Here is a 26390-nt window from a genome sequence, read left to right on the forward strand (position 1 = left end):
TACTGCTAAAATCAATCTTTGAAAGTCCTATGTGATTAATTTTGTAATTGACAGGACGCCGATTTTTTTTTTTTAATTTCTATGAACAAAAAATAAATAATTAAATTGTGGGGGGCCCTCTGTTGGTCAGGGCCCCTAGAATTGTCATCACTTTTCCCCCCTATACCGCACCCCTGCTCACGTTGCACAGAGAGGCAGGAAGAAAAAAAATTCTGAGGAAAAAAAACAGCAATTTCTTGGAAGGATGACTCCATGCAGAAGTAATTACAACCCTTTCCAACTGAAGACATTCTTGTGTGTTGGTCGAATGCACACAATGAATGAAATAATCATGGCATCTAAGACTTTCTAGTTCTGCTAGCTATGTTGCCAGAAGTTGCAACAGGCTTTTTAAGTATGAGGTGCTGCTTACAGGAAGTCGTCTTGTTTGGTCCTATAAAGTAGTGTTAGGAAATAGTTGTGTAAAAAAGTATTTTGAAGAGATTTTTTTATTACATAGCATAAACAACATAATGTCTTGATGTATTCTTATTTTTGTGTGCATGTTTTGCTACCCTTTGGGACCTTACAGTTCAGCTTCATGACATTTTCTATTATTAATCTAAAATACTTGCAGTATCAAGGCTTTAGGCCTGCTCTGTGTGAAATGGTTCAACCGGTCTTGGTGCCTGAGGGAACAAGATGGCGACTATGTCAACGAGAGCCAATGTCAACGCTTCAGATGACGCATGGGAGATTGCTTAGTTATCTTCTCTCAAGTCTGTTCTGCCTCCTCTCACTGCTGCACCTGGTTCCTGTCTATTGTCAAGTAATTTACCATTTACCTTTTCACTATCCTTCTCGCTTCTTCAGCTTCGTATTTCTGTCCTTGACAAACAACTCTAATTATTACAATATCATTCGATACAGCTGGCTTTATGTTTCTGTATACAAACAAAATCAGTTTGGTTAAGGCTGTAGACATTTGTCGTGTTTCTGCACTACATAAATAAACTCATTTGAACTGAATTGTCTTGTGCATGTAAAACTCTGGTTTCAACTCAGTTTTCCACGCAAACGTTTGCTGTAAAAAGACCAGACTCTTCATTTATTCAAGTTTGCTCATTTACCCGTACCTTTATTCACTTCATTTTTCTATTCACACACGCATCCACAGCACATCTAGCAAAAATACAAAACCCATAAAATGTAAAAAAAAAAAAGGTATTTCCCTTGAATTTCCAAATACATTGACGACTTTGCCTTTATACAAGAAAAACTGTAAAAAAATGTTTATGTTGGATCGGCCAAAATCTGTGGCTCATTTTGGCATAACTTCCTCAATAAGGTAATGAAAGCAGATTGCCCTCTGTTACAAATTTAATATAAAAATACCTCATGCTCTGGCGCTACTAGACTTGCTTGTAGTCTGTTGTCCTGCTTAAGTGTCTCTCAGTTTCTACCTAAAACCTCTTAATTGTGTAAAGCATCACCAACAAAGTGACATCACATCTCCATTTGCTTTCCACACTCTTACAATAAGATTTGAATATTAAAAATATATACAGCACAATTTATTTATTCAAAAATCCAGTCGCAACTTCATCACACTGAATAGGGACCAGACCCTTGTAGAAAAGAAGTGCAAAGTAAAGAAGTGCATCTTCTAACCAAACAACAATATTGCGTTAACAACAACTTCCACCCACTGCTGGGATCTCCACTTTCAATTGAGATAAATATTACAAAAAGCAACATCTTTTACATATGGGGAAACAAATTTGCGCAAATTTGCGAGATTATCTAGAGACTATGTAAACAAAATCCCATTCACTGATCATTAATTGATTGATCAGTTAACAATCCAGCTCTCCTTATCACACCCATGTGCACAATTATGAAAGTGGCTTCAATATTTCTTCACACAAAGATATATAGCCTGCATTAGACATGCAAATCCGACATAAAACATGTAAGAATAACATCTAAATAAAGTACAAACATTGTTCCCAAAAATACTAAACCACCTTCACATTTAACTTTACATTATTTTTCATTTTTGCTTACTCGCATTCTTCATGTAAATATTCCATTAAATTATCAGTTTGACTTTTCTCTGAGTACGTTCTGGAGAGGTGATGAGTGCTGCGCAGTCCATCAGCCCCAGTACCACTTGTTAAGGTTATTAAATGCCCTGTATTCGTTCTTCCGTCTCAGGTAATCACAGGCCTTACATGTGTGCTCTGCCCAGAAATGGGCTGTCTTTACTTTAAAGTGCCGTCTCCATTTGAAGTACCCAAGGTACATTTCTTGGTTCTTGTCCAGAAGAAGCAGGTAGTCAGCCAGCTCTTTGGGTGACTTAAAATCATCCACGTGGATAAAAGCGTCTCTTGGAACAAAGTTCTCGTAGTTTTCTCTGGTCGTGCCAAGAACCACCGGCACTGTGCCCACAGAGAGGGGGGCGTAGAGTTTTTCAGTGATGTAGTCCATGTGAACTGAGTTCTCAAAGGACAAATAAAACTTACAACTAGACATAGTAGGGGTGTAATCTTTGTCAGAGAGGTAGTTGTTAAAGGCACGTCCATACGTTTGAATTTTAATATGGTTTCTCAACTCGTTGTAATATTTTGACCTCACATGATTGGGACTCCAGTTGCTGACGATCCAGCAGACCAATTTGTTTTTGCTTGGTGGTACAAAGTCCTCGACAGTATCTGCTGCTACAATAGACCCATAAGGCACTTGGATGTCGGAATCTCGACGGTAATTGAGAGTCAGGTTGAACAAATTATTAATACCGGGAAGCTGGGCTGAATTTGACGGCGACTCCAAGTTCATCCAGATCCATTTCTGGAACGGAGGCCTCTGTGATTTCGGCAAGTTGGACAGGTCCCCGGCAATGTCTCTGTGATGGATGACGACCCCGACCGATTTGTTGTAGAAGTTTCTGTCTGCTGTAACGAAGCAGCCCTCGATGTTGAAGATGGAGCTGCAGACGCTCGTATCATATTTTGTTCCAAAGGGCCACAGCCAGACAAGAACTGTAGTCATGTTTTTGTCATTGGTTGCGGTATAAACATGCTGGATGCTCTTTGTGGAATCTGATGACTCTAATAGATGGTTTAACCAGGCGGTGTGTGGCTTATAGTACATCAAAAAGATAGTCACAAAACATCCAAGAATAAAAACACTGAAGAGAACCAGTCTGAGGATTTTGTGAAAAGATCCAGATGGTTTGCTCTGTCCTAAGAAGGGCACCAAAACAAGAAAAAACATGAAACTTATTAATTGTCAATATTCATCAATTTATTCCTGATTACTGCAGGTTCTTACAGAAAATAATTTATTTTTAACATAACTAAAAAACCCCAGCTGCATTCAATATGTACCCTGTTTTCACATGAATTCAGAAAAGAAAAACTTCACTTTGCTTACAGACCTGTTGGCTCCATGGTTAGATCCAAACAAACTCTTTATGAATTGGTGCTATTTGAACAAATCTGTTGGCCAGCACTCAGAGACGCTAAGGTGGTTTTTAGCGTCAAGAAAATGTGTCCTTGATGATCTGCAGAGGTTTCGTTGATCTTAAATCTGCAGGTCTTCTTAACGATGCCACCTTCAGGTGAGCATGGAAACAGAAAACAAGAAATAACAGATTAAGCACATTTTATTTAATATGGATATAGAGATACAGCTCTGGTTTGACGTTTACTTACACTCATCATTAGTGTAAATATATCACTTTTCTGCCCTTTTATGACGCATTTGAGTCAACATATCTCAAGGTCAAAATTTGACATACAGTCTCAGATACGATAAATATTTAGATCAGTTTCTTCTGGCCTGTTTATGGAATATTAGGGTGCACAGGTTAGGAACCTCAAGGTCTCTTTTCTTTTTTCCATTGATGTCATTCCAGTGAGTGTGAAGCAGTCAGAGTCTGCTCCCCGAAATCTGACGATATGGCTCTAACAGCACACAATTGTTCATGACAGTGTTAAACTACCATACAATGTGACTTCTATACTCTGCAAAGCTGACATCATGAATATCAACAATACAATTTTTTTTTCTTCTGTGCCTGATTTCAATATTATCACTTCAGTTCCTCAGTATCAAGTTTGGACAAGTTTCCTTTCTAACCGTTTTCACATTCTGTGGGTTGTTTAGATTTACACAAGTGGTTTCTGCACCATGAAAACATGCATGTAAAGATGTTTTGTGTACAGAGAGCTACGCATCCCTGAGCATGCAGGCCTGCACTTGCACTTTAACAAATGCTGTCATCCCGACAAAATTAGGGTATTTTTTTTTTTTACTGATCATTAACTGACAAACACGTGAAGGTTTTAATAGTTTATTGAAATATTTCTGAGTTGATCACTTGGCTATTGTAATCAGACTAGGATTTTATAAAAATCCTGTCTTCTTCTCCATTTCTTATATTTATAAACTTACCAAGGCTATTTCTTTGATACTAACACTCAAACTTAGTTTTCAGGTCACATTTTTGATGCTAAAAGCTTCTGTTTGTCTCTCAACAACAAACAGTTGAAACCAGAAGTTTACATAAACCTAACAAAGACACATATGACTTTTTCCCTCACTGTCTAAAGTAAGATAAGACCAAACGTCTCTTGCTTTAACTTAGATGGAAAGATACAACTTATTTCTATTTACTAAATGCCACAACAATGAGATAAGGGATATATCAGAGCTTTTATTAATTAATGTCTTCAAAATCAGAGATTTAGACACATTTCCTTTGTATTTGTTAGCAATGTCTTTGAGTTGTAAGACTTGGGGCAAATGTTATGGATTTCCTTCCTGTAGCTTCTCACAATTGTTTGCTGGATTTGCAGCACATTCCTCCTAACAGAATTGGCATAACTGAGCCAGGTTGGTATGCCTCCTCGCTGTCATACATATTTTCTAAAACATTGATTTTGTTTCCTTCAAGCCCTTTGGCTGTATGTTTAGGGTGATTGCTGATTTGTCCCATTTGCACCAGAACCAATGTCCTTTTCAACCAATGTTGGTACAGGACACATTGTCTTAGCAGCTTCAGCCTGTATCTTCACAAGATCTTTGGCTTTTGTTCTTTTGCCAGCCTGCGTACCTTTCCGATCATCTGGGTGACACTGCTCTTTCCTGATTAGCGCTGTGATGGTCTGACATTATCATGTCCACTTGCACAAAATTGTTTGAGCGTGGCACTTACTGACATCTTACTGATGCCAATAAGATATCAGCCAAGCCAACTATGAGTAACACATTTTTCTTGTGTTACAAGAAAACTGTGTTTGAGGTTCATCCCCAATTAACTCAAAGGCATAGGCGTAGGAAGCGGGGTGGACTATTGGGGGGGACATGTCCCCCCCAATATTGGAGAGAGCCACATTCGTCCCCCCAATAATTTCACTGCAGTTGCGAAGAATTTTAAAATCTTCCACTCGCGTGCTTTTATTTTGAAGGCCCACACAGCGCATTAGCAGAGCGCTTCCTCCCCCTCCCCCCTCTGAACGGCTCAGAGTAAAGGCAGCAGCAGACGGAGTCAGAGAAACTCCGTGTCTGTCAGGAATTTTGCCATGAATATCGCTCGTTTATAACATCTTGTTGTCAGTTTACTGTCATATATAGAACTAAATCTTTTTGGTTAAGCGGTTTTAATTCTGGAATAGTCACATGCCCAAAGTTTTACTGCTAACTTTGTTTAAAAGTTAGCTAGTATAGTCGCAACGATTTAGAATGAGACTGAAACAGCAGCGAAATTAGCCTTTTTATTATTTAAAGTGAGCAACACCTGATCATACTCGACCACTTAACGTGTATTTATATTATTATATTATATTATATAATATTATATTATTTAGATATTTAGGAGAACAGCAGTGCTAGAATGATGTTGAAGAAAGGTGAAGAAGCTCTGGTGAGGTCTTCATTTAGTTTATTGAAATATGTATTAACTGTTTTTAATTTTTAAATAAACTAAACAATTTTATTTTGAGAGGAGCAGGTCAGTGAAGACATAGGAGAGTCAGGTGGAGTTTCAGAGTGTGAAGATATAAAAATTATAATAATTTCAATAAAACCAGAAAGGAGAACAGGTGAAGACTGATGTCAGGTTGATTTCTTTCAGCGTTTCAATATTTTTTTCATTATTTCCACATTATAAGGGTAAAAGTGCTAGAGGAGAAGTTTAAAAATAGTGAAAATTTTTGCTACACAGTAAATAGAGTTGAGATGTATAATAATGTATACATCTGAAAATTAAGTTGTTTAAATTCTTATTCTATATGATAAAAATATACTTTTTATATTTAGTTCACATTCTGAGACTACATTACTGTAGTGTCTGTTGTAAATTCATGAATCCATGCAGGAACATCAGGCTGCAGAGAGTCAGAGGAGGCAGAGACAGAAACACATAATAGTAGATATTTTAGTTAAATGTTTGCAGCTGAAAATGACAGGAGAATAAAAACATTTAGGCTTTTTGCTTCAGTGTTTTTTATGGCTCATGTTTGGTAAGCAGTGGTGGAGAAAGTACTCAAAACATTTACTTAAGTAAAAGTACAAATACACAGTCAAAAATGTACTTAAGTAAAAGTCAAAGTACCACATTAACATTTTACTTAAGTAAAAGTAAAAAAGTCCTGGCTTTTAAAAATACTTAAGTATTAAAAGTAAAAGTACTCGCTGAATGCATCACCTAATCGCTAATATCATTAAGTGTGCCGATCGTATTTAATTTTAATACATCAGAAATTTGCCATTTTAATTAAAATTACCACAGATTAAACATGTTCTTATTGTGTTTATTCTCTGTAACAGTTTAGACTTGGATATGTGATTCTATGAATCATAATTTCAGGGATGAAAACATTTTGTCTCCTGTCCTAACATAACATAAACTTCATTAGTCACATTTATTTAGAAAGAAATCCAACTGAAAGGGGATGTAAAGAAGGTGTGGGGGGGTGGAGGACATGCAACCAAGGAGCCATGTAGCAGAGTTGTAGTCAAGACCACCGAACCCAAGACCAGCGCCCCGCGCTAAATGACACAATAACATTAAGTTTACCTATCAAAATTGGTTTTCAGATTGATCTGAAAGATCCACATTCCCATAAAAACACCTAGATATTAAATACTTAAGAGCTGAAATGAATTTAACCAGTATCAATTAAAACTCACTTCATTCTGTTTTGCTTTCATCGCTGTGCTACAATCCGCAGAGGTCTCCTGCTATTCCTAGAAAAATAACGCCCTGGGCGGTTGCCCATATTGCCCATGTCAGAACCACAACTGAAACATCGCAATTAACGGTAAATAACGTTCAACTATGAACACTGTCCAACGGCGCAACAAGTAACTAAGCAGAATGAGCACTGTGACTGTTCTCACCCTCCCTCCTGCTGCGATGTTTGCCACCATGACAGGAGACGAAATCAATCAATGAGCAATGAGCATGCTCTGTGTTCATACGTTCAACTTTTACTTATTCAGCGATTAAATACATGTCTATATATATATATATATATAGCTACCGCAGTGTACACAAGAACAAAGAACGGCTCTAAGTGAAGCTTCAGTCCTTAGGACTTAGTAAAGATCCGTCCAGAAGAATCGGATCGTTCCTGAATGTCATATCACTATATCGCAGACTTTGGTCACAGCGTTGTCCCATATTTGCGACACCTCAGTCAACACCTCCACACAATAATTCAGCGCATGAGTGACTTTTTTTCATCAGATGCAACATGTGTCTCAGTACAGCTAACTTTGCTAGCACAGATCTTATCTTTCTTTAAGCTTTCCTTCCAAGTGAAGCTAAAAGTTGGACGAAGTCCCACCGTCTGTGAAAGCGAAGCGCTGCTGATTTTACATGTCGCCATATCTTATGATTTATGCAGCGCTATTATATTATAGACAAACATCTCCTCCCGCTCAGAGGAAACCACTACGCATGTCTGGAGCTCCCCGTGCGAGTAAAGGTGGAGCCGATGGGTGACAACAGACACTAAGTCACGTTATTGCTCTGATTTTATGGCGCCACCTTAAGTCCCTGAACTTCACATTTTAAAGGAAAAAAAGAGAAACGCGACTTGGATGTAACGAGTAACGCGGCAGTTTTGTAGAAATGTAGTGAAGTAGAAAGTGCAATATGCAATACACTTCTCCAGGTCTTCATAGCGCGTCCTGTCCGTCTCCTGCCCGATCTTTAGGGGTTCATAGTAACTGCATGGAGTTTGCATGTTCTCCCCATGCATGCGTGGGTTCTCTCCGGGTACTCCGGCTTCCCTCAAAAGTCCAAAAGCATGACTGTTAGGCACCTGATGATCCTACCCGTGGGATCACTAATCACATCATTAATCACGTGTTTAGGACCTGTTTCAGACCAGCCACAACCACAGAAGCAGCCACCAGTATTCAGACGTGTGGTCGGAAACTTCTCCACTACACTTTTGAAAATGCAATATGCAATACACTTCTCCAGGACTTCATAGCGCGTCCTGTCCGTCTACTGCCCGATCTCTAGGGGTTCATAGTAACTGCATGGAGTTTGCATGTTCTCCCCATGCGTGGGTTCTCTCCGGGTATTCCGGCTTCCTCCCAAATTAGAAAAGCATTACTGTTAGGCACCTGATGATCCTACCCATGGGATCTATGACTAATCACATAATTAGTGATGTGATTAGTAATCACATCACTATATATATATATATATATATATAATACACACAAAAAAGCACAGTGTATGTGCTTTTTTGAGCACATACACTGCTCAAAAAAATAAAGGGAACACTTAAACAACACAATATAACTCCAAGTAAATCAAACTTCTGTGAAATCAAACTGTCCACTTAGGAAGCAACACTGATTGACCACGGGGACCCTCGTCGGCTTCAGTCCTTAGGACTTAGTAAAGATCCGTCCAGAAGAATCGGATCGTTCCTGAATGTTATATCACTATATTGCAGACTTTGGTCACAGCGTTGTCCCATATATGCGACACCTCAGTCAACACCTCCACACAATAATTCAGCGCATGAGTGACAACTTTTTTCATCAGATGCAACATGTGTCTCTGAACAGCTAGCTTTGCTAGCATCACGTCCACAGATCTTACCTTTCTTTAAGCTTTCCTTCCAAGTGACGCTAAAAGTTGTACGAAGTCCCACCGTCTGTGAAAGCGAAGCGCTGCTATTTTACATGTCGCCATATCTTATGATTTATGCAGCTATTATCGATTAAACAAACATCTCCTGCCGCTCAGAGGAAACCACTGCGCATGTCTGGAGCTCCGCGTGCGAGTAAAGGTGGAGCCGATGGGTGACAACAGACACTAAGTCACGTTATTGCTTGGATTTTACGGCGCCACCTTAAACCCCTGAACTTCACATTTTAACGGAAAAAAGCGCAACGAGACTTGGATGTAACGAGTAACGCGACAGTTTTGTAGAAATGTAGTGAAGTAGAAAGTACAGATACTTACTGTAAAATGTAGTGGAGTAAAAGTAGAAAGTCCCCATTATTAAATCTACTTAAGTAAAGTACAGATACACGAAAACTCTACTTAAGTACAGTAACGTTACTTCCCACCACTGGTGGTGAGTTATATATTAATGATGTAAACCTATGTTTAAGTTTGTGTCCTTTGAATATTGCAATATTAAGTATTGACGTTTTGTTTGTCTTTTTTTTTAACGTTATTTACAGTTTAACCGCCATGTCCGCGTAAAGCACTCGGCAATAAAAAGAACAGTTACAACATCAACGGCTACCTTATGCTCTTCGTAACACTATACGACACGGACGTGGCTGACCCAGAAGATGTCGCCTCTTATTTCAGCAGTATATCTCTACCTTCTGTCACGGGAGAGGATCGTGCCTTCTTAGATGCTGCTATCACTCCGGAGGAAGTTTGGGCTGAAATTAAATCTATGCCAAACAGAAAATGTCCTGGACCCAACGGGTTTCCGTTGGAATTTTTTAAGTCATTTTGGCCTGAGATTCAACCAATATTCATGCCCGCTGTTGATGACATTTTGAGAAATGGCATCCCCCCCCTCATGGAGACACTCCTCCATTAGTTGGCTTTTAAAAGAAGGTAAAAGTCCCCTGCGTTGTTCCTCCTTTAGACCTATTAGTTTACTTAATGTCGATTATAAAATTGTGGCAAAAGTATTAGCCCGGAGATTGGAAAACATCCTCCCTAAAATAAAAAACCCAGATCAGGCGGAGTTTATAAAGATGAGATATGGCACAGACAATATACGACGCGTTCTTAATGTTGTTCAGTACCTTAATACTCACAAAGAGCCAACAGTAATTGTTTCCCTCAATGCCGAGAAGGCTTTTGACCGTGTTGAATGGTCGTTTCTTTTTCAGGTGTTATATAAATTTGGTCTGGGCCTAAATTTGATCAATCTGGTTAAAAGTTTTTACTCAGACCCAACAGCCTCAGTTAACACAAATGGTTTGATGTCTGAGCCCTTCAAGAATCATAGCGGTTGTAGGCAGGGGTGCCCCCTTTCACCCTTATTGTTTACATTGTTTATTGAACCTCTGGCCGAGATCACCAGGACTAATCCAGATGTATCTGGAATTAATATAGGCAGTAGAAACCATGTGATTTCATTACTCGCAGATGATGTGCTTTTGTATCTGTGCAATCCTGAGAAATCAATTCCAGCTATCCTGGAGTCTATGGCTACATTCAGTGATTTGTCAGGATACAAAATCAACTTAGGAAAGTCTGTCGCCACCCCTTTCAGCATCCCCCCAGAAAGGTTGATGCAATCTCCCTTTCAAACATCTATGAGAGGCTTCAAATATCTGGGTATTTTTGTTACACCTGATCTCAATTATCTCTTTGAAACTAATTATTCACCTTTAATTCAGAAGATAAAAATTTATTTAATAAACTGGGCTTCCCTACCAACCTCTTTCTTAGGGAGAATTAACACTATAAAAATGAACATCCTTCCGCGACTCAACTATTCATAGCAAAATCTTTCCTGCTACTTATCCTCTGCACACTTCAAATCACTAAATTCTTATTTATCTCGCTTTATCTGGGACAATAAACAGCCAAGAGTCAAGTTTTCTATATTAACTAAACCAAAACATCTTGGAGGGCTATCATTACCATCCCTGCAATTTTATTATTGGTCAGCACAACTTAAAATCATATCAAATTGGTTTATGAATAGAGGGAACTCTTTATGGTTGGATCTGGAATCTCAGTCTTATGTATTACTCACTTGGCTGTCCAACAGTTTGACTACTTGGAACCAGGCCCGGGAATGTCTGTCTGTACTTTGTGTATGTAGGCTACATGTATGTTTTTATGCGAATACTGCAGTGCTCCTCGTTGATTTATGGTGGGTTGTTTTTGTTTACTTCTGTTGATGTTTTATACAAAGTTATAAAAATCAATAAAAAAATAAAAAAGAAAGTGAGACTGGGGGAGGCGGAGTCTTGCAGTAAAATCGACGGGAGTATGTGTCCATGGACCTATCATGAGAAAAATAAAGACATTTCTGTTCATTTAGCCTGTATTTAACAGATGAGACAAAATGGTAATTTATTTTGTTAAATTTATTGTTTTATGAAAAATTTAGCCCTTCATGATAAATTTTGCTGAACGATAAATTGTCCCAGAAGGTACTGCGATTAACGATGATATTGTTTTGAAACCATTTTTAATTAATATAATGGTGTTGGCATAATACAAGAACATTCTCAAAGATCAATAAACTTTAAACGCTGGAAGTGGAAAACATTTTAAATGGTATACATAAAGCGAATAAAATGAATTATGAAATCTCTGGAAACAAAATTGTCTTAAACGTCTAACTAAAGAATTATCCAGTTTTTGGAAAAACGATAAATAATGCAAACTGAAAATATTGGGTTTGTTTTAATTTACTATATAATGAACTGATTTATTGTGACGGGCCTATCAATCAATCAACTTTATATTAACTCAATCGATAACTTTCATCCCTTCTTAAAACACAAATGATGAATTTATGCTAAAGTAGATCAAGACTTTAGTCAGGTAAGTCGAGGAGAGTCACCAGAGAGTTGTGAAGAGCCACCAGAGAGTCGAGAAGTGCCACCAGAGAGTCAAAAACCACCAGAGTCGAAAAGAGCCACCAGAGTCGAAAACCACCAAAGTCGAGAAGAGCCACCAGAGAGTCGAAAACCACCAGAGTCAAAAAGAGCCACCAGAGAGTCGAAAACCACCAGAGTCGAAAAGAGCCACCAGAGAGTCAAAAACCACCAGAGTCGAGAAGAGCCACCACAGAGCCGATAAGAGTCACCAGAGAGTCAAGGACAGACACCAGAGAGTCGAGAAGAGCCACCAGAGAGTCGAGGAGAGCCCCCAGCGAGTCGAGGAGAGCCACCACAGAGTCGAAAACCACCAGCGAGTCGAGGAGAGCCACCACAGAGTCGAAAACCACCAGAGAGTCGAGGAGAGCCCCCAGCGAGTCGAGGAGAACCACCAGAGAGTCGAAAACCACCAGAGAGTCGAGGAGAGCCACCATAGGGTGGAGAAGAGCCACCAGAGAGTCGAGGAGAGCCACCAGCGAGTCGAGGACGGCCACCAGCGAGTCGAGGAGAGCCACCAGCGAGTCGAGGACGGCCACCAGCGAGTCGAGGAGAGCCACCAGCGAGTCGAGGACGGCCACCAGCGAGTCGAGGAGAGCCACCAGCGAGTCGAGGACGGCCACCAGCAAGTCGAGGAGAGCCACCAGCGAGTCGAGGACGGCCACCAGCGAGTCGAGGAGAGCCACCGGCGAGTCGAGGAGAGCCACAGGCGAGTCGAGGACAGCCACCAGCGAGTCGAGGAGAGCCACCAGCGAGTCGAGGACGGCCACCAGCGAGTCGAGGAGAGCCACCAGCGAGTCGAGGACGGCCACCAGCGAGTCGAGGAGAGCCACCGGCGAGTCGAGGAGAGCCACAGGCGAGTCGAGGACAGCCACCAGCGAGTCGAGGAGGGCCACCAGCGAGTCGAGGACGGCCACCAGCGAGTCGAGGAGAGCCACCAGCGAGTCGAGGACGGCCACCAGCGAGTCGAGGAGGGCCACCAGCGAGTCGAGGACGGCCACCAGCGAGTCGAGGAGAGCCACCGGCGAGTCGAGGAGAGCCACAGGCGAGTCGAGGACAGCCACCAGCGAGTCGAGGAGAGCCACCAGCGAGTCGAGGACGGCCACCAGCGAGTCGAGGACAGCCACCAGCGAGTCGAGGAGAGCCACCAACGAGTCGAGGACGGCCACCAGCGAGTCGAGGAGAGCCACTAGCGAGTCGAGGACAGCCACCAGCGAGTCGAGGAGAGCCACCAGCGAGTCGAGGACGGCCACCAGCGAGTCGAGGAGGGCCACCAGCGAGTCGAGGACGGCCACCAGCGAGTCGAGGACGGCCACCAGCGAGTCGAGGAGAGCCACCAGCGAGTCGAGGATGGCCACCAGCGAGTCGAGGAGAGCCACTAGCGAGTCGAGGACGGCCACCAGCGAGTCGAGGAGAGCCACCAGCGAGTCGAGGACGGCCACCAGCGAGTCGAGGAGAGCCACCAGCGAGTCGAGGACGGCCACCAGCGAGTCGAGGAGAGCCACTAGCGAGTCGAGGACGGCCACCAGCGAGTCGAGGAGAGCCACCAGCGAGTCGAGGACGGCCACCAGCGAGTCGAGGAGAGCCACCAGCGAGTCGAGGAGAGCCACCAGCGAGTCGAGGAGAGCCACCAGCGAGTCGAGGAGAGCCACCAGCGAGTCGAGGAGGGCCACCAGCGAGTCGAGGACGGCCACCAGCGAGTCGAGGACGGCCACCAGCGAGTCGAGGAGAGCCACCAGCGAGTCGAGGAGAGCCACCAGCGAGTCGAGGACGGCCACCAGCGAGTCGAGGACGGCCACCAGCGAGTCGAGGAGAGCCACCAGCGAGTCGAGGAGAGCCACCAGCAAGTCGAGGACGGCCACCAGCGAGTCGAGGAGAGCTACCAGCGAGTCGAGGACGGCCACCAGCGAGTCGAGGACTGCCACCAGCGAGTCGAGGAGAGCCACCAGCGAGTCGAGGACGGCCACCAGCGAGTCGAGGAGAGCCACCAGCGAGTCGAGGACGGCCACCAGCGAGTCGAGGACGGCCACCAGCGAGTCGAGGACGGCCACCAGCGAGTCGAGGACGGCCACCAGCGAGTCGAGGAGAGCCTCCAGCGAGTCGAGGACGGCCACCAGCGAGTCGAGGACGGCCACCAGCGAGTCGAGGAGACCCACCAGCGAGTCGAGGACGGCCACCAGCGAGTCAAGGACAGCCACCAGCGAGTCAGGCAGCCTGCAGCGATTCGGGAAGCCAGCAGCAAGTCGAGGACGGCCACCAGCGAGTCGGGTAGACTGCAGCGATTCGAGAAGCCAGCTGCGACTCGAGAAGCCAGCATTTACAAGGGGGTAACCAAAAGTTTCCAGGATGACGCTGCTGCACGCGCAGTTTTTGTAGTCCGCTAGTTATTTGTTCGACCACGCATTCTCAATCAGTGTGCCAAGCGGTGTTGATGTGGAAGGTTTCGTCTACCTGCAGTGAACTTTCTTGGAAGAGCTGTTTTGTCCAGCCGTCGTTTTTCTTCATGGAGAAGTTCTATGAGCAGCGCATGGCTGAAGCTTTGGTTCCTGCTCAGGGAAAGAAGCAACGAAAACCGTTCAAATGTTGAAGACATTTTACAAGGATGACGCTATGTGTCGAGCTCAAGTTTACTCGTGATTCACCCACTTGAAAAATGGTTAAATGTCAATTGAACATCAACTGCTTTTTTTTCCGAAGCATGAAGCAAAACTTCACAGCTGTGCTGTGAAGCCGGAAAAAAGCAGTTGATCAATTGACATTTCACCATTTTTAAAGCAGTGCGAACCACGAGTAAACTTGAGCTTGACACATAGCGTCATCTTGTAAGCGGTCTTCAACATTTGAACGGTTTCCGATGCTTCTTTCCCCGAGCAGGAAGCAAAACTTCAGCCGTGCGCTGCTCATAAAACTTCTCCATGAAGAAAAACGACGGCTGGACAAAACAGCTCTTCCAAGAAAGTTCACTGCGGGTAAACGAAACCTTCGACATCAACACCGCTTGGTACATTGATTGAGAAGGCGTGGTTGAACAAATAACTAGCGGTAGAATCGTGTACTACAAAAATTGCGTGCACAGCAGCGTCATTCTGGAAACTTTTGGGTACCCCCTCGTAGAGAAAGCACCAGTTTTAAAGACCAACCCAGTGGAACTAGAATATCCATAACGGGACAAAATATCTCAATGTTCCCGACTGGTACATGGTCTTTAAAACTGTGCCTGTCCGTGCAGCGACTTCTCTCACAGCTGATGTTGGCTTCTGCTTCTTGTGTTCTGCCTGCCCTTGTCGAAGCAGAACAACTTCGTCCATCGCCTCTGCTTTCTGCTTCATCAGGATCTTGATTCTTCTTTGATTGGTCCGCTGCAGGCCGCGGAGATTGTCGAGCTCTCCCCAAAGATCGTCCATCTCTCTAGCCTGATGGTCTATCTTCTCCTCGGATGTTTCTAGCTCCGTCCGGTGATCCTGACATTCTTGCTCTCTCTGGTCCAGCTGTGCAGAAACTGACACCAGCTGCTCCTGGATAGCGCTGTACTTGCTTTCCAGGAGGGTATATTGTGCTTGCAGGCTACTAGGCCTGCAAGGGCGAGAGTTTAAGCTCTCGACTTTTTGCCGGAGGGCTTCGACGGTCTGTTTAAGCTCCTCGTTTTCTTGCTCTCGTGTTCTGTCCATCTCGTCTGCAGTGTTCTTCTTCTGACATGTACAGCAAATGAGTTGGCATTAAAAGGAGTCATTAGTGATGTCATAGAGCATGAGTGACATCACTGGTACATCAAAGCCACTAGAAGCCTGTTGTGTGTGGGTGTGTGTTCTGTATTTGATGCCTTGTGGGACCATTTTACTGGTATACAGGGGTGAGGGCTGTCTGCTCCTCTTCCGTGCATCAGAGCTGGCTCTGCAGCCATGTAGCGATGGCTTATTTTGACACACAGACCAACAAAACTGCTACAAACACTGCACACACACTCACGAATTCCAACTAACACACTTATTGTCTAAAAAACTCATCCGAAACACTCCTAGTAAAATCCAAAGCGTCGCTGCTCTCCGGTCTCTTCCCGTCTCCAAAACTCTCCAGTGTTCCCGCTAAATCCTGAATATACCCAATTTGGGTTGTCTTGGAGTTTTGGAGCTTTTTCCTGTCTGGGAACGAGAATACGACCTGCTGAATGTGACAGGTCGCCTGTGACGGTCCGACCAGTAAAACAAAAGGACAAAGGCATATATAAAAAAAATATGTTCTATTTATTTTTTCCAATTAATATCTTAACAAAAAGGTTCAACAACAAGTCTAAAAAATATATAACAAAATGGGCCCAAAAGAAATCAACTAAGGCAACATAACTCAAGGTAACAAACCAAAGACTGACCTAACAATGAACATACAGGGGAATTTCTACAAACAGGCTAGCCTACACAAACGAGGAGGGGTAGGGAAGGAGACAAAGACAAATAATGTATAAACATAAATGACTAATTCAAAGTAAAACATTTTAACTTTATCACAACTATAAAAACCAAAATAACCTAATACCAAAAAGGTTTTTGCAATTATGCTATTAGTGGAGAGAGGCAGATTGTTTCACATCAAGTCCCCTGCTTCCAGCAGCCTGATGGATTGTTCCACTTCCTGGTTTTCTTTTCAGCCAACCCCCTTCTGCCAGCCAGTCCTTAAACTCAGCAAAAAAAATTAGTAACGATCTTAAATAAACATAAGGTGTTTACTAAATGTGTGCACCCAAATTAGTGAACAACCTAATGCAATAACCACCACCAAAGAAAAATATATTATATGAAAACATTTAAATAATTACTAACACTGAGGAAAAGGTGGAGGAACCTCCACATCGCCAATCAAAAAGCGCGGTGACGTAAGAACACAGGGGAATCCCAAACAGCTGACATATTGCGCAACTGAGTCGGGTGGATATCGGAGTTAATATGTGGAAATGTTTATTCTTAAATCTAAAGGTCATTATTATGTTTATTCAGTTAAAAATGTTAACTATGAAAAAACATATTCACCTCCAAATCATAGTGCAGCAAATAGAGCGGCTGCTCCCGTCGTCTTTTATCCACCGCCTTTTCTTTTCGTTACGTCTTTTATCTCTTAAAATGACTCCACAAATTATCACTATTGCTTCTACATTGTTATCCGTGTTTGGTTATTCTAAATTCCCGCTATGTTGGGGGTTTAACTGGATTATCCTCTGGAATCGGGATGTTCGTGACTGGAATCGGTTCGTGTTGCTCCTGCCTTGGACACACGAACCGATCGAACCTGTTGGACTTTTATCAGCTCTGTGGTCACAGAGGTTTGGAGAATCGGCTGACAATTCTTAAATCTTTGTCTAAACCAGACTTAAGACTCAAGCTCTACTCATCTCCTCTCGACCGCAGCCCAAACGTTCTGACGCTGGTCGCTATGGTAACGTTTACCTATCCCTTCAAAATAAGATACAGATGCGCCACAAAAACGAACATTTTACTTGTCCCCACCATTTGTGAGAGCGAAGCGCTGCTTATTTTACTTGTCGCCATACCAATTTTTGCAGCGCTATTATATTACTGACATTAGATGGACATCTCCTCCCGCTCAGAGGAAACCACTGCGCATGTCTTGAAGCTTCGTGTGCGAGTAAAGGTGGAGGCGATGGGTGACAACAGACACGTAAGTCACGTTATTGCTTGGATTTTACGGCGCCACCTTAAATCCTTGAACTTCACATTTTAACGGAAAAAAAGAGCAACGAGACTTGGATGTAACTAGTAACGCGACAGTTTTGTAGAAATGTAGTGAAGTAGAAAGTACAGATACTTACTGTAAAATGTAGTGGAGTAAAAGTAGAAAGTCCCCATTATTAAATCTACTTAAGTAAAGTACAGATACACAAAAATTGTACTTAAGTACAGTAACGAAGTACTTGTACTTCGTTACTTCCCACCACTGTTGGTAAGTTACTGAATGCAGAGCTGGAAAGTGAGACTGAGTTAACAGTGAGGAGCTAAGGTGTCAGATGTGAAAAGTATCATTTTTATTTATTTTGCAGATCAAACTGTTGCACTGAGGAAGAGTTGTTCAAGAAGAACAACACTTGTTTTTTAGATTTTATTTTTGTTTGTCAAACTGCTGTGTTGAGTTTAAAACGATCGAGTCCTACTTTATGAGCTGTTTTCTACTTTGGTTTTAGAAAGAGGTAGAACCAGTTCAATTACCAGTCAATTTATATCAATGCATTTTGACCAATAATCAAATGTCTTTTGACCAATAACATCAGAATCTGTTAGCCTGTCTGTGCTACCAGAGTATTTAGCTTTCTAGTTGTGAGGCAAATTCTAAAGTGAGTGTTCATCCTGGAATGATGGTCATTATACTATGCATAACTTTAATCTGATTATTGGATTGTAAATAGTAACGTGTTAGAATACTTGTTACTGAAACAAGGGTCAGATTAGAGTAACGCATTACTGACGTGTAATGCGTCAGTATTACACGAGTATTCTGCTCAAGCTATTTACTGATCTGTCAGGTTTCCGATATGCACCCCCCCAATGACACACTCGTTCCTACGCCCTTGCTCAAAGGTGTCGGTTTACCCATGAAAAGTACATAAGGATGGGTGGATCTACCTTGTAGCATGCCAGAGTCATTAATCCTGGGTCTAAACTATGAAAACCAGTTTTCCAGCATCACTGGAAAACTGTCAGGGTCATTATCTTTGTTTTTATCTGAAACCACTGCTTAATTATGAAGTCCTAAAAAATTCACACGCACTGCCTAACTGGTTGAACTGCGTTAGTTTAAAATAGTAGCTCTATCTTATTTTTTTATTCCTAGTTACTTGTTAGTTGCATATTGTCATAATTTAGACTTCATTGCTCATTGATTAAAATGTTACTATTCATTTTCCTAGGACAGTTTGCACAATAATGTGCCATATCATTTGTTACACTTATAAAAAGCTATTATTGTTATTATTTTGTTGTTGGTGGAGATGCCCAGCCCAGCAACATCTGTAAAAGGTGCAAATGCACTTCCTTGCTGTTTCACAAAAAAAGAAGAAAGAACCAGGTCTGCAGTGAATATTTATCTTACCTTCTTTATCTCTTTTAAGTGCAATAACATAAAAACAAACAAACTTTTTTAAGGAACAATAAGATGAAAGTTACATTTATTTGTACATGCTTAACTTGGTCAGTTTCCATTCTGCAGCCAGGACATGACAAAACATTCTCTGGCGATTTGCGCTTCACAATTTATGTGTTTTGACACATTAAAATTATTATTATGCTGTAAAAATATTTTTTAAGCTGAAAAGTGCTTTTATCATCAAACTCGCTGACCTGTTCCCTCAACTAAACTAGACCAATAAAAACTAATAATCTACCAAAAGCAAAACAATAAAAAGAACAAAGAATAAAGCCCATAACCAACAAAATGATGCAATGCTGTCACATAAACTGCGAGTGTAAAAATTATAGCTATTTTTTTAAGGAATTTAGAGTGAGACCAAAATTTGTTTTCAACTAATTAAAATTAATTTGCACAAAAATATTTTATGAAACACTGGCACAAAATACACAAAACATGTAACCCTGAGCTCAGGCTAGCCCATCTCAATACCATCATCCCCAGTACCACTTGTTGAGGTTTTCAAAAGCCCTGTATTCTTTGTGTCGCTTCAAATAATCACAAGCATGGCACGTACGCTCTGCCCAGGAATTGATTCTGTATACTTTAAAGTGCCGTCTCCATTTAAAGTACCCAAGGTACATTTCTTGGTTCTTGTCCTGAAGAAGCAGGTAGTCAGCCAGCTCTTTGGGTGACTTAAAATCATCCACGTGGATAAAAGCGTCTCTTGGAACAAAGTTTTCGTAGTTTTCTCTGGTCGTGCCAAGAACCACCGGCACTGTGCCCACAGAGAGGGGGGCGTAGAGTTTTTCAGTGATGTAGTCCTTGTGGATTGAGTTCTCAAAGGACAAATAAAACTTACAACTGGCCATAGTATTGAGGTAATCATTTTTAGAGAGAGATTTCTGAAAGGCACGTCCATATGTTTGAATTTTAATATGCTTCTTCAACTCGTTGTAATATTTTGACCTCACATGATTGGGACTCCAGTTGCTGACGATCCAGCAGACCAGTTTGTTTTTGCTTGGTGATACAAAGTCCTCCACAGTATCTGCTGCTACAATAGACCCATAAGGCACTTGGATGTCAGAATCCTGACGGTAATTGAGAGTCAGATTGAAGAAGTTATTAATCCCGGGAAGCTGGGCTGAATTTGATGGCGACTCCAAGTTCATCCAGATCCATTTCTGGAATGGGGGACGCTGGGACGTTGGCAAGTTGGACAGGTCCCCGGCAATATCTCTGTGGTGGATGACGACCCCGTCCGATTTGTTGTAGAAATTTCTGTCTGCTGTGATGAAGCAGCCCTCGATGTTGAAGGCAGAGTCACAGACATTCATTTCATAGGTTTGTCCAAAGGGCCACAGCCAAACGAGAACTGTAGTCATGTTTTTGTCACTCTTTGCAAAAACATGCTTGACATGATTTGAGGAATCAGATGACTCTAATGGACCATTTAACCAGCTGGTGGATGGCTTAAAATACATCAAGAAGGCAGTCACAAAACATCCGAAAATAAAAATACTGAACAGAAGCGGTCGAAGGATTTTGCGAAAAGTTCCAGATGGCTTGCTCTGTCCTGAGAAGAGCACAGAAATAAGAGAGAAAATGATAACACAATCAAAATGCTTTTCTAAAGGGCCATAACCAGACAAGAACTAGTCATGTTTTTGTCAATGATCAGGTCTTTATTCTTTGCGCTAAAGAGAATGTAGTTTGCCAAATGGGATGACTTTAAAGGATCATGTATCCAGCCGGTGAATGACTTATGATATATCAGAAAGGCAGTCACAAAACATCTGAGGATAAAAATACTGAGTAGAAGCGGTCTGAGAATTTTGTGAAAAGCTCCAGATGGCTTGCTCTATCCTGAGAAGAGCACAGAAACAAGAAAAGCCATGATGAATGATTGCGTTTCATAAGTCAGCTAACTGTAACTGCAATGACTGTTTTTTTTTATGTCTCTTAGGCCAACTGTAAAACACATTCTCTTAATGTGCATCCTACCAAGGATGCACATTAAGATTCATTTTGAACAGTGACACTGTTCAAAATGAAGTGTCACTGTTCATTTTGAACAGTGACACTTCCTCGTTGACTTTGCTTTACAGACCTGTTGCTAGCATGCTGAGATCCACGCAAAGCCCCTTATAAATCAACGTAACACAAACAAATATGCTGATCCACACTCAGAGATGCTGCTTTGCTCCTAAAGACAATTAGATTTTTTTTTCTTGATGAAGAGGTTTGGTCAATCTTGAATTAGCAGGTCTTCCTCAGATTGGCTCCAACACTTGAGCATGAAACATAAACAAATGAGACGGACAAACTTTAAACACCACACGTCTAAAGATTTTATATAAAGCGCGAAGAAACATTTACATACAGCTTATTATAAACATTGATGTTATGAGTGATGTGTTTTTTTTCTGAGCTCTTAAAACTGCAGAGTGTAACTTTTGCAAAAAATATTTATTATACATTTGTTAAACCTCACTATGTCATAATAGAGACAAATGGAGACAAATAATCAGTAGGTGTAGGTCAGATTACAATTTACACATCTGACCATTTGGTGCAGACATACAGACATTTTCAACTTCAAGCCCAGAACACAACATGGAGGTAGATAAATCAATCAATCAAAAAAAAAAAAAAATCAAATCAGAGCCTCATCTCTGCCCTGGTCTCATGCGTCTCGCTATCTGGGAGTTGACAGCATGTTGAAGAGATGTTTAGAGAACCACTGGTGCAAAAAGAGCACATGATGCAAGACTTCTTCCTGCTGAAGCGAGGGGCTTGAGGGATCCGGAAACTCCTTCTTCAAAGAGTCTTGTCGACTTTCTAGCACTTCATCTGGAGAAACGTTACTTGATTGTAAAACTTTGGCTGAAGTGGAGCTCGCAATTCCAGTATTCTGTGTGGCAGGCAGCAGAGCACACAGACACCTCCAGAACAGGGAATGTTTTCCCATTGAAATATTCCCAGGCCAGGAGGAAGTTGTGAGAAAAGCAGGGGAACTCTTGATAATTTAAGAGCAACTGTTTAATGTTTAATCAGAAACAGACAGTTGCCCTCTTGTTCACGCTCTCGTGCCCTCCCCCTTTCTGTCTGCTTCGCTACGGTTGGTTCGTCATCTCAGAACCTGGCACGAATGCTTAGGCTAGTTAGCATGACCACTGATAATGGCAGACAAACTGTATTTCTGGAATGGTAAATAATTTCTCCACCATCAGCACATTGAGAAGGGCGAATCAGACCTTCCTCCTGACATCAAGCTTTAATATGGATATATATATATATATATATATATATATATATATATATATATATATATATATATAATTTTTTTAAAAATAAATGTTACAGCTTTAAACCCAAGCCCAGATGTTTTAATGATCAAGTTAAACCCCAGACATTATATAAATAATCTATTCTGTTTTGTAGATCAAGTCAAAAAGGACCCACAGCAACTGTTCAACAGGTTTAACTGGACTGACTTAATCGTGTATGCAGCTCATTAAAAAACTCTTCCGCTTTATGTTTTTGTTAACCTTCGTATCATGTGGCTGTCATATGATCTATGATAGACGCTAAATCCAAAACAGCTAAGTGCATTTTTTTCAATTTTATTAAGGTAAGGTAAGGTAATTTTATTTATATAGCACATTTTCAGCAACAAGGCAATTCAAAGTATGAGTATTAAGTAAACCCATGTACTCCAAGATAGTCAAATCATTTACCACAGAAAGCAAGTTATCCACTACTGACACATAAATATTGATATCCTTCGTAGCTATGTATGATGGAGATGCCAACAGCATCAAGCTCAGAAAAAACATAAGCATCTACTGCAGTTCTGCTGCGTTTTAGAAAATAAGAAAAGAAGACACAAATCTTTTGTAGGATTCTGAAGCTACGCCACTTTTTTGTCTTACCTTTGATGGCAGTCAAGGAAGATCAAAATATCTCCTCGGAGAGTTGTCTGGACTTATGATGATGCACCAAAAATTTTGAGGAACAGGAAGGACAACATCCTCCTCACCGTCCACACCCAAGGCTAAAAGGGTGGAGCTACCTGATGTGAATTTTTTTGTGAATTTGATGTGAAAATTAAACAGTGCCTTAAATAATGCCACCTGTAAAGTCCTATAATTTTGTGGTGATTTTTTTTATCTATACAGAAGAATATTTATTCACTTTATTTAAACAAAACAGTATAATTGTTTGCCAATTCTATTGCAAACAGTATAGAACAGTATAATTTGGCATCACACTGTTCATATAGTATAATAGCATTACTACAGCTGTTCTACTTTAATTCACAACAAAAAAGTAGTTGTTTTCTGTTTGACAAGACGCTTCACCTAATAAAAAAATATATTTGTAGCCTTTTCGCTGTTAAAGTAAACTTCAGCTTGTTTCCAGTGCATTCTCGTAAGACACCAGATGTCAATACAGGTGTCCATGTTTCTTTACAAATGCTGGTTCTACAGCTCATTAAACAAATGCGTTGAACTGCACAAACGTGTAGCCAGTATGAATGTAAACAGATTTGACTCCAGAGCCTGTTTCTGTGACTCGGGAAGGAATTCAGATCTGGTGAAGAAGTACGGAATTGCTACGGTTTATGAGATAACTTACACTTTTAACTATCTTTAAAACTGTATAGTTAAAAGTGTCTACTTTTCTGTTTACCTTTCTAAAGACATACTGACATTTAGCATTTGAATATCATTTGGAGCATGTTTGATGTTTTGTTTTTACTTTGCCTTCTTCCAAGAACCCGAACAACTGGTTTTGATTCTTATCCTTTATAGTGAGGTTGATAAGTTTATGTCGTGTCATCGGGGGTTATAGTAGGAGATTTATTTACCCATGTACAGTCCTTTATTCTTTTATGTTTTACAGGAAAGGGTGTGCTTTTTATATTTAACATTTTTATAGTTCAGGATCAGAAACAATCAGTTTATTGGCATTTCTGATTGCAAGATAGCTGCTGTTTCTATTCAGCCAGAGAGGCTCACAAGGAAAATACACAAAACAGAAAGTAAAGCTTGTCCAAATGATCGGTTTTTATATCAGTCAGGGGAATTTTCAGGTGTGTGTGTGTATCCGTCTGCCTGTCTTGTGCTTCTTGTTGCAAGCATGGCCGACATATAACGAGTTCCAGCAGCATCTTATCTGAGCTCAGCAAAGCAACTTTAAAACACAGATGGAAGAGACCACAGACTGTCTGCTCTTCGTCCCCTGTACTGCTGTAAACTGGCTCATGTTGAAACTTAATTCATTTAGGAATAATTTCTTACTTTTTCCTTCATATGGGTAAATCTGTCTATCAGTCCTGATGTTCTTGGTGGGATCCTTCCAGAGGGGAGTGGAAGGAACATTTCGTGGATGATGTAGGTGTTGTCACGGTGGATGGAGGAGGCTCTGTCCCTGCATCTGGTGGTGTAGATATCTACTATGGATGGCAAGTTAACCACGCACTGCACAGCCTTCTTTGCTGTTGTGCAGCCTCCATACCACACAGTGAGACAGGACAGTCTCCAAATGATAGGTACTAGCTACTGTGAAAGCCTTGAGATATCTGTGTCCAAACCCAAACTCCTCAGAGAATAGCTGCTGATGCTCTTTCTTGGTAACAGCAGTGGTTTCAGTGCGCCAGCTGAGTATATCGGAGAGATGTGCACCAAAGTATTTCAGTGTACTGAAGTGCATGTCTGTGCTTTATACTATAGGTTTATGTCTTGGCATTTGACATAACCTCTTCAATTTCACAGTTTTTATGTTCATTTGAGGTGATTTTTGGCTTTCTGAAAAAGAGTAAATGTACAAAAGAGCAATGGAAACACATTCCAAATAAGTTCTGATGAACTTCTACACAGTAAAAATGCCAGTGTTGAATTTACACCCAAACGTGTCTATTATAAGTGTCCCAAGTCAGCAGGTGTTAAAGTAACACTTTTGAAAGTGTTAAAAGATTGACACCCATTTTTTAATTAAATTAACATTGGTCTATAATACTGAAATGGGTTTAAGAAAAGTAAAACTTTCCATTTCTGTGTATTGTTTTGATTATTTTCCACTGGATTTGATTGATATTGACACCTTGTGGGTCAATTATTTGCTTTTTTAACACCACATTATATTTTGTGACCAACACTACACTGGTGTTACTTTTAATATATCTTAACACCAGCACCGTTGTAAATGTTAATGTGACACTCTGTATTGTTGAATTTAACACCAGCTGACTTGGACACACAGACACTTTTGGGTGTTAATTCAACACTGACATTTTTACCGAGTACCTCACATAACTGATTAGTGGTTTTAGTGTCAGCATGTATTAGATTTGCATCTCTGTGTCAGCATAACTCCGTTATGCTGATACGATAGAACAATTATAACTTGCCCTATAGCAACTAATTCCTGAAAGCTTTCCATTTTTCTGAGAAGTGTGGTCCATGTCACTTTGCAAATTAAGCTCCTCCTGTTTGCAAATGGCAAAATTACACTTTGCATAAGCCTGGTGGATGAGATGGAAATTCCTAATTTGCATTTCTTTTGCATCGTTATAATATTTAGCTCAAAATGCACGAGGCAATTGAATGGAAACATAGCTAGTGTGTGCAAGCCACAAGGCTACAAACCTCATTTATGCCCACGCACTAAATAATTTGGCGTGAGTCGGTGTGGTTTGGTATGACATCTTATGGTCCGACGTATTCAGCAGAACATGTCCACTGACAGCTGGACTCTCAGTGGGCAGGTGGGATTACGCCCAAACACATAACGTTGCGTCACACTAGTGCGACAACAAATCTGCACTGTCTTGTGTGACACCAGTGGCTCCACACTCCTGATATCGCACACAAACTATGCTGTACCACATGGGGGCCCAGGAATGGTGGCGTATGGGTTGGTTTTATCAGAAACAGACAAAATAGCATACCGAATTGCACCAACCTGTGCTGTGCTGCTCAGTGGAAAAGAGGAATTACTCTGTCAGCAGAAATGGGACCCAATTGTTGCAAACTGTTGTGAGAAGCTCATTGAAAGGCACTCAAACCACTTGAAACAAAAATTCCAAGATTCTAAGAAATAAATTGACCAAATATTCTTTTACTTCATAAATCAAACTAAACCAACATGTT

At 41.2% G+C, this 26390-nt stretch overlaps 2 protein-coding genes across 3 annotated transcripts; both read right to left on the reverse strand.

The window, feature by feature from the left end:
* Positions 1 to 1531: 1531 nt before the first annotated feature.
* LOC103458746 (4-galactosyl-N-acetylglucosaminide 3-alpha-L-fucosyltransferase 9-like) lies at positions 1532 to 23256 on the reverse strand. Of its 2 annotated transcripts, none has more exons than XM_008399768.3 (3): positions 23169 to 23256; positions 3419 to 3595; positions 1532 to 3224 (listed from the first exon to the last, which is right to left on the reverse strand). In XM_008399768.3, the coding sequence occupies exons 2-3, from the start codon at positions 3429 to 3431 to the stop codon at positions 2137 to 2139; spliced, it is 1101 nt and encodes a 366-aa protein (XP_008397990.2). In that variant the 5' UTR covers positions 3432 to 3595; positions 23169 to 23256; the 3' UTR covers positions 1532 to 2136. The 2 variants fall into 2 exon arrangements, with proteins under 2 accessions (XP_008397990.2, XP_081459529.1); XM_081603403.1 differs by lacking the exon at positions 23169 to 23256 and adding an exon at positions 9850 to 10790.
* LOC145550049 (4-galactosyl-N-acetylglucosaminide 3-alpha-L-fucosyltransferase 9-like) lies at positions 15783 to 23229 on the reverse strand. The gene is made up of 2 exons (XM_081603406.1): positions 23169 to 23229; positions 15783 to 21523 (listed from the first exon to the last, which is right to left on the reverse strand). The coding sequence occupies exon 2, from the start codon at positions 20715 to 20717 to the stop codon at positions 19725 to 19727; it is 993 nt and encodes a 330-aa protein (XP_081459532.1). The 5' UTR covers positions 20718 to 21523; positions 23169 to 23229; the 3' UTR covers positions 15783 to 19724.
* Positions 23257 to 26390: the final 3134 nt, after the last annotated feature.

This window comes from Poecilia reticulata, chromosome 22 (genome assembly GCF_904066995.2).
Source record: "Poecilia reticulata chromosome 22, P_reticulata-male-v2, whole genome shotgun sequence".
Lineage (NCBI taxonomy): Eukaryota > Metazoa > Chordata > Actinopteri > Cyprinodontiformes > Poeciliidae > Poecilia > Poecilia reticulata.

Coding starts and splice junctions, on each gene's coding strand:
- LOC145550049 (XM_081603406.1), bottom strand. CDS start 20,717: ATGTATTTTAAGCCATCCACCAGCTGGTTAAATGGTCCATTAGAGTCA.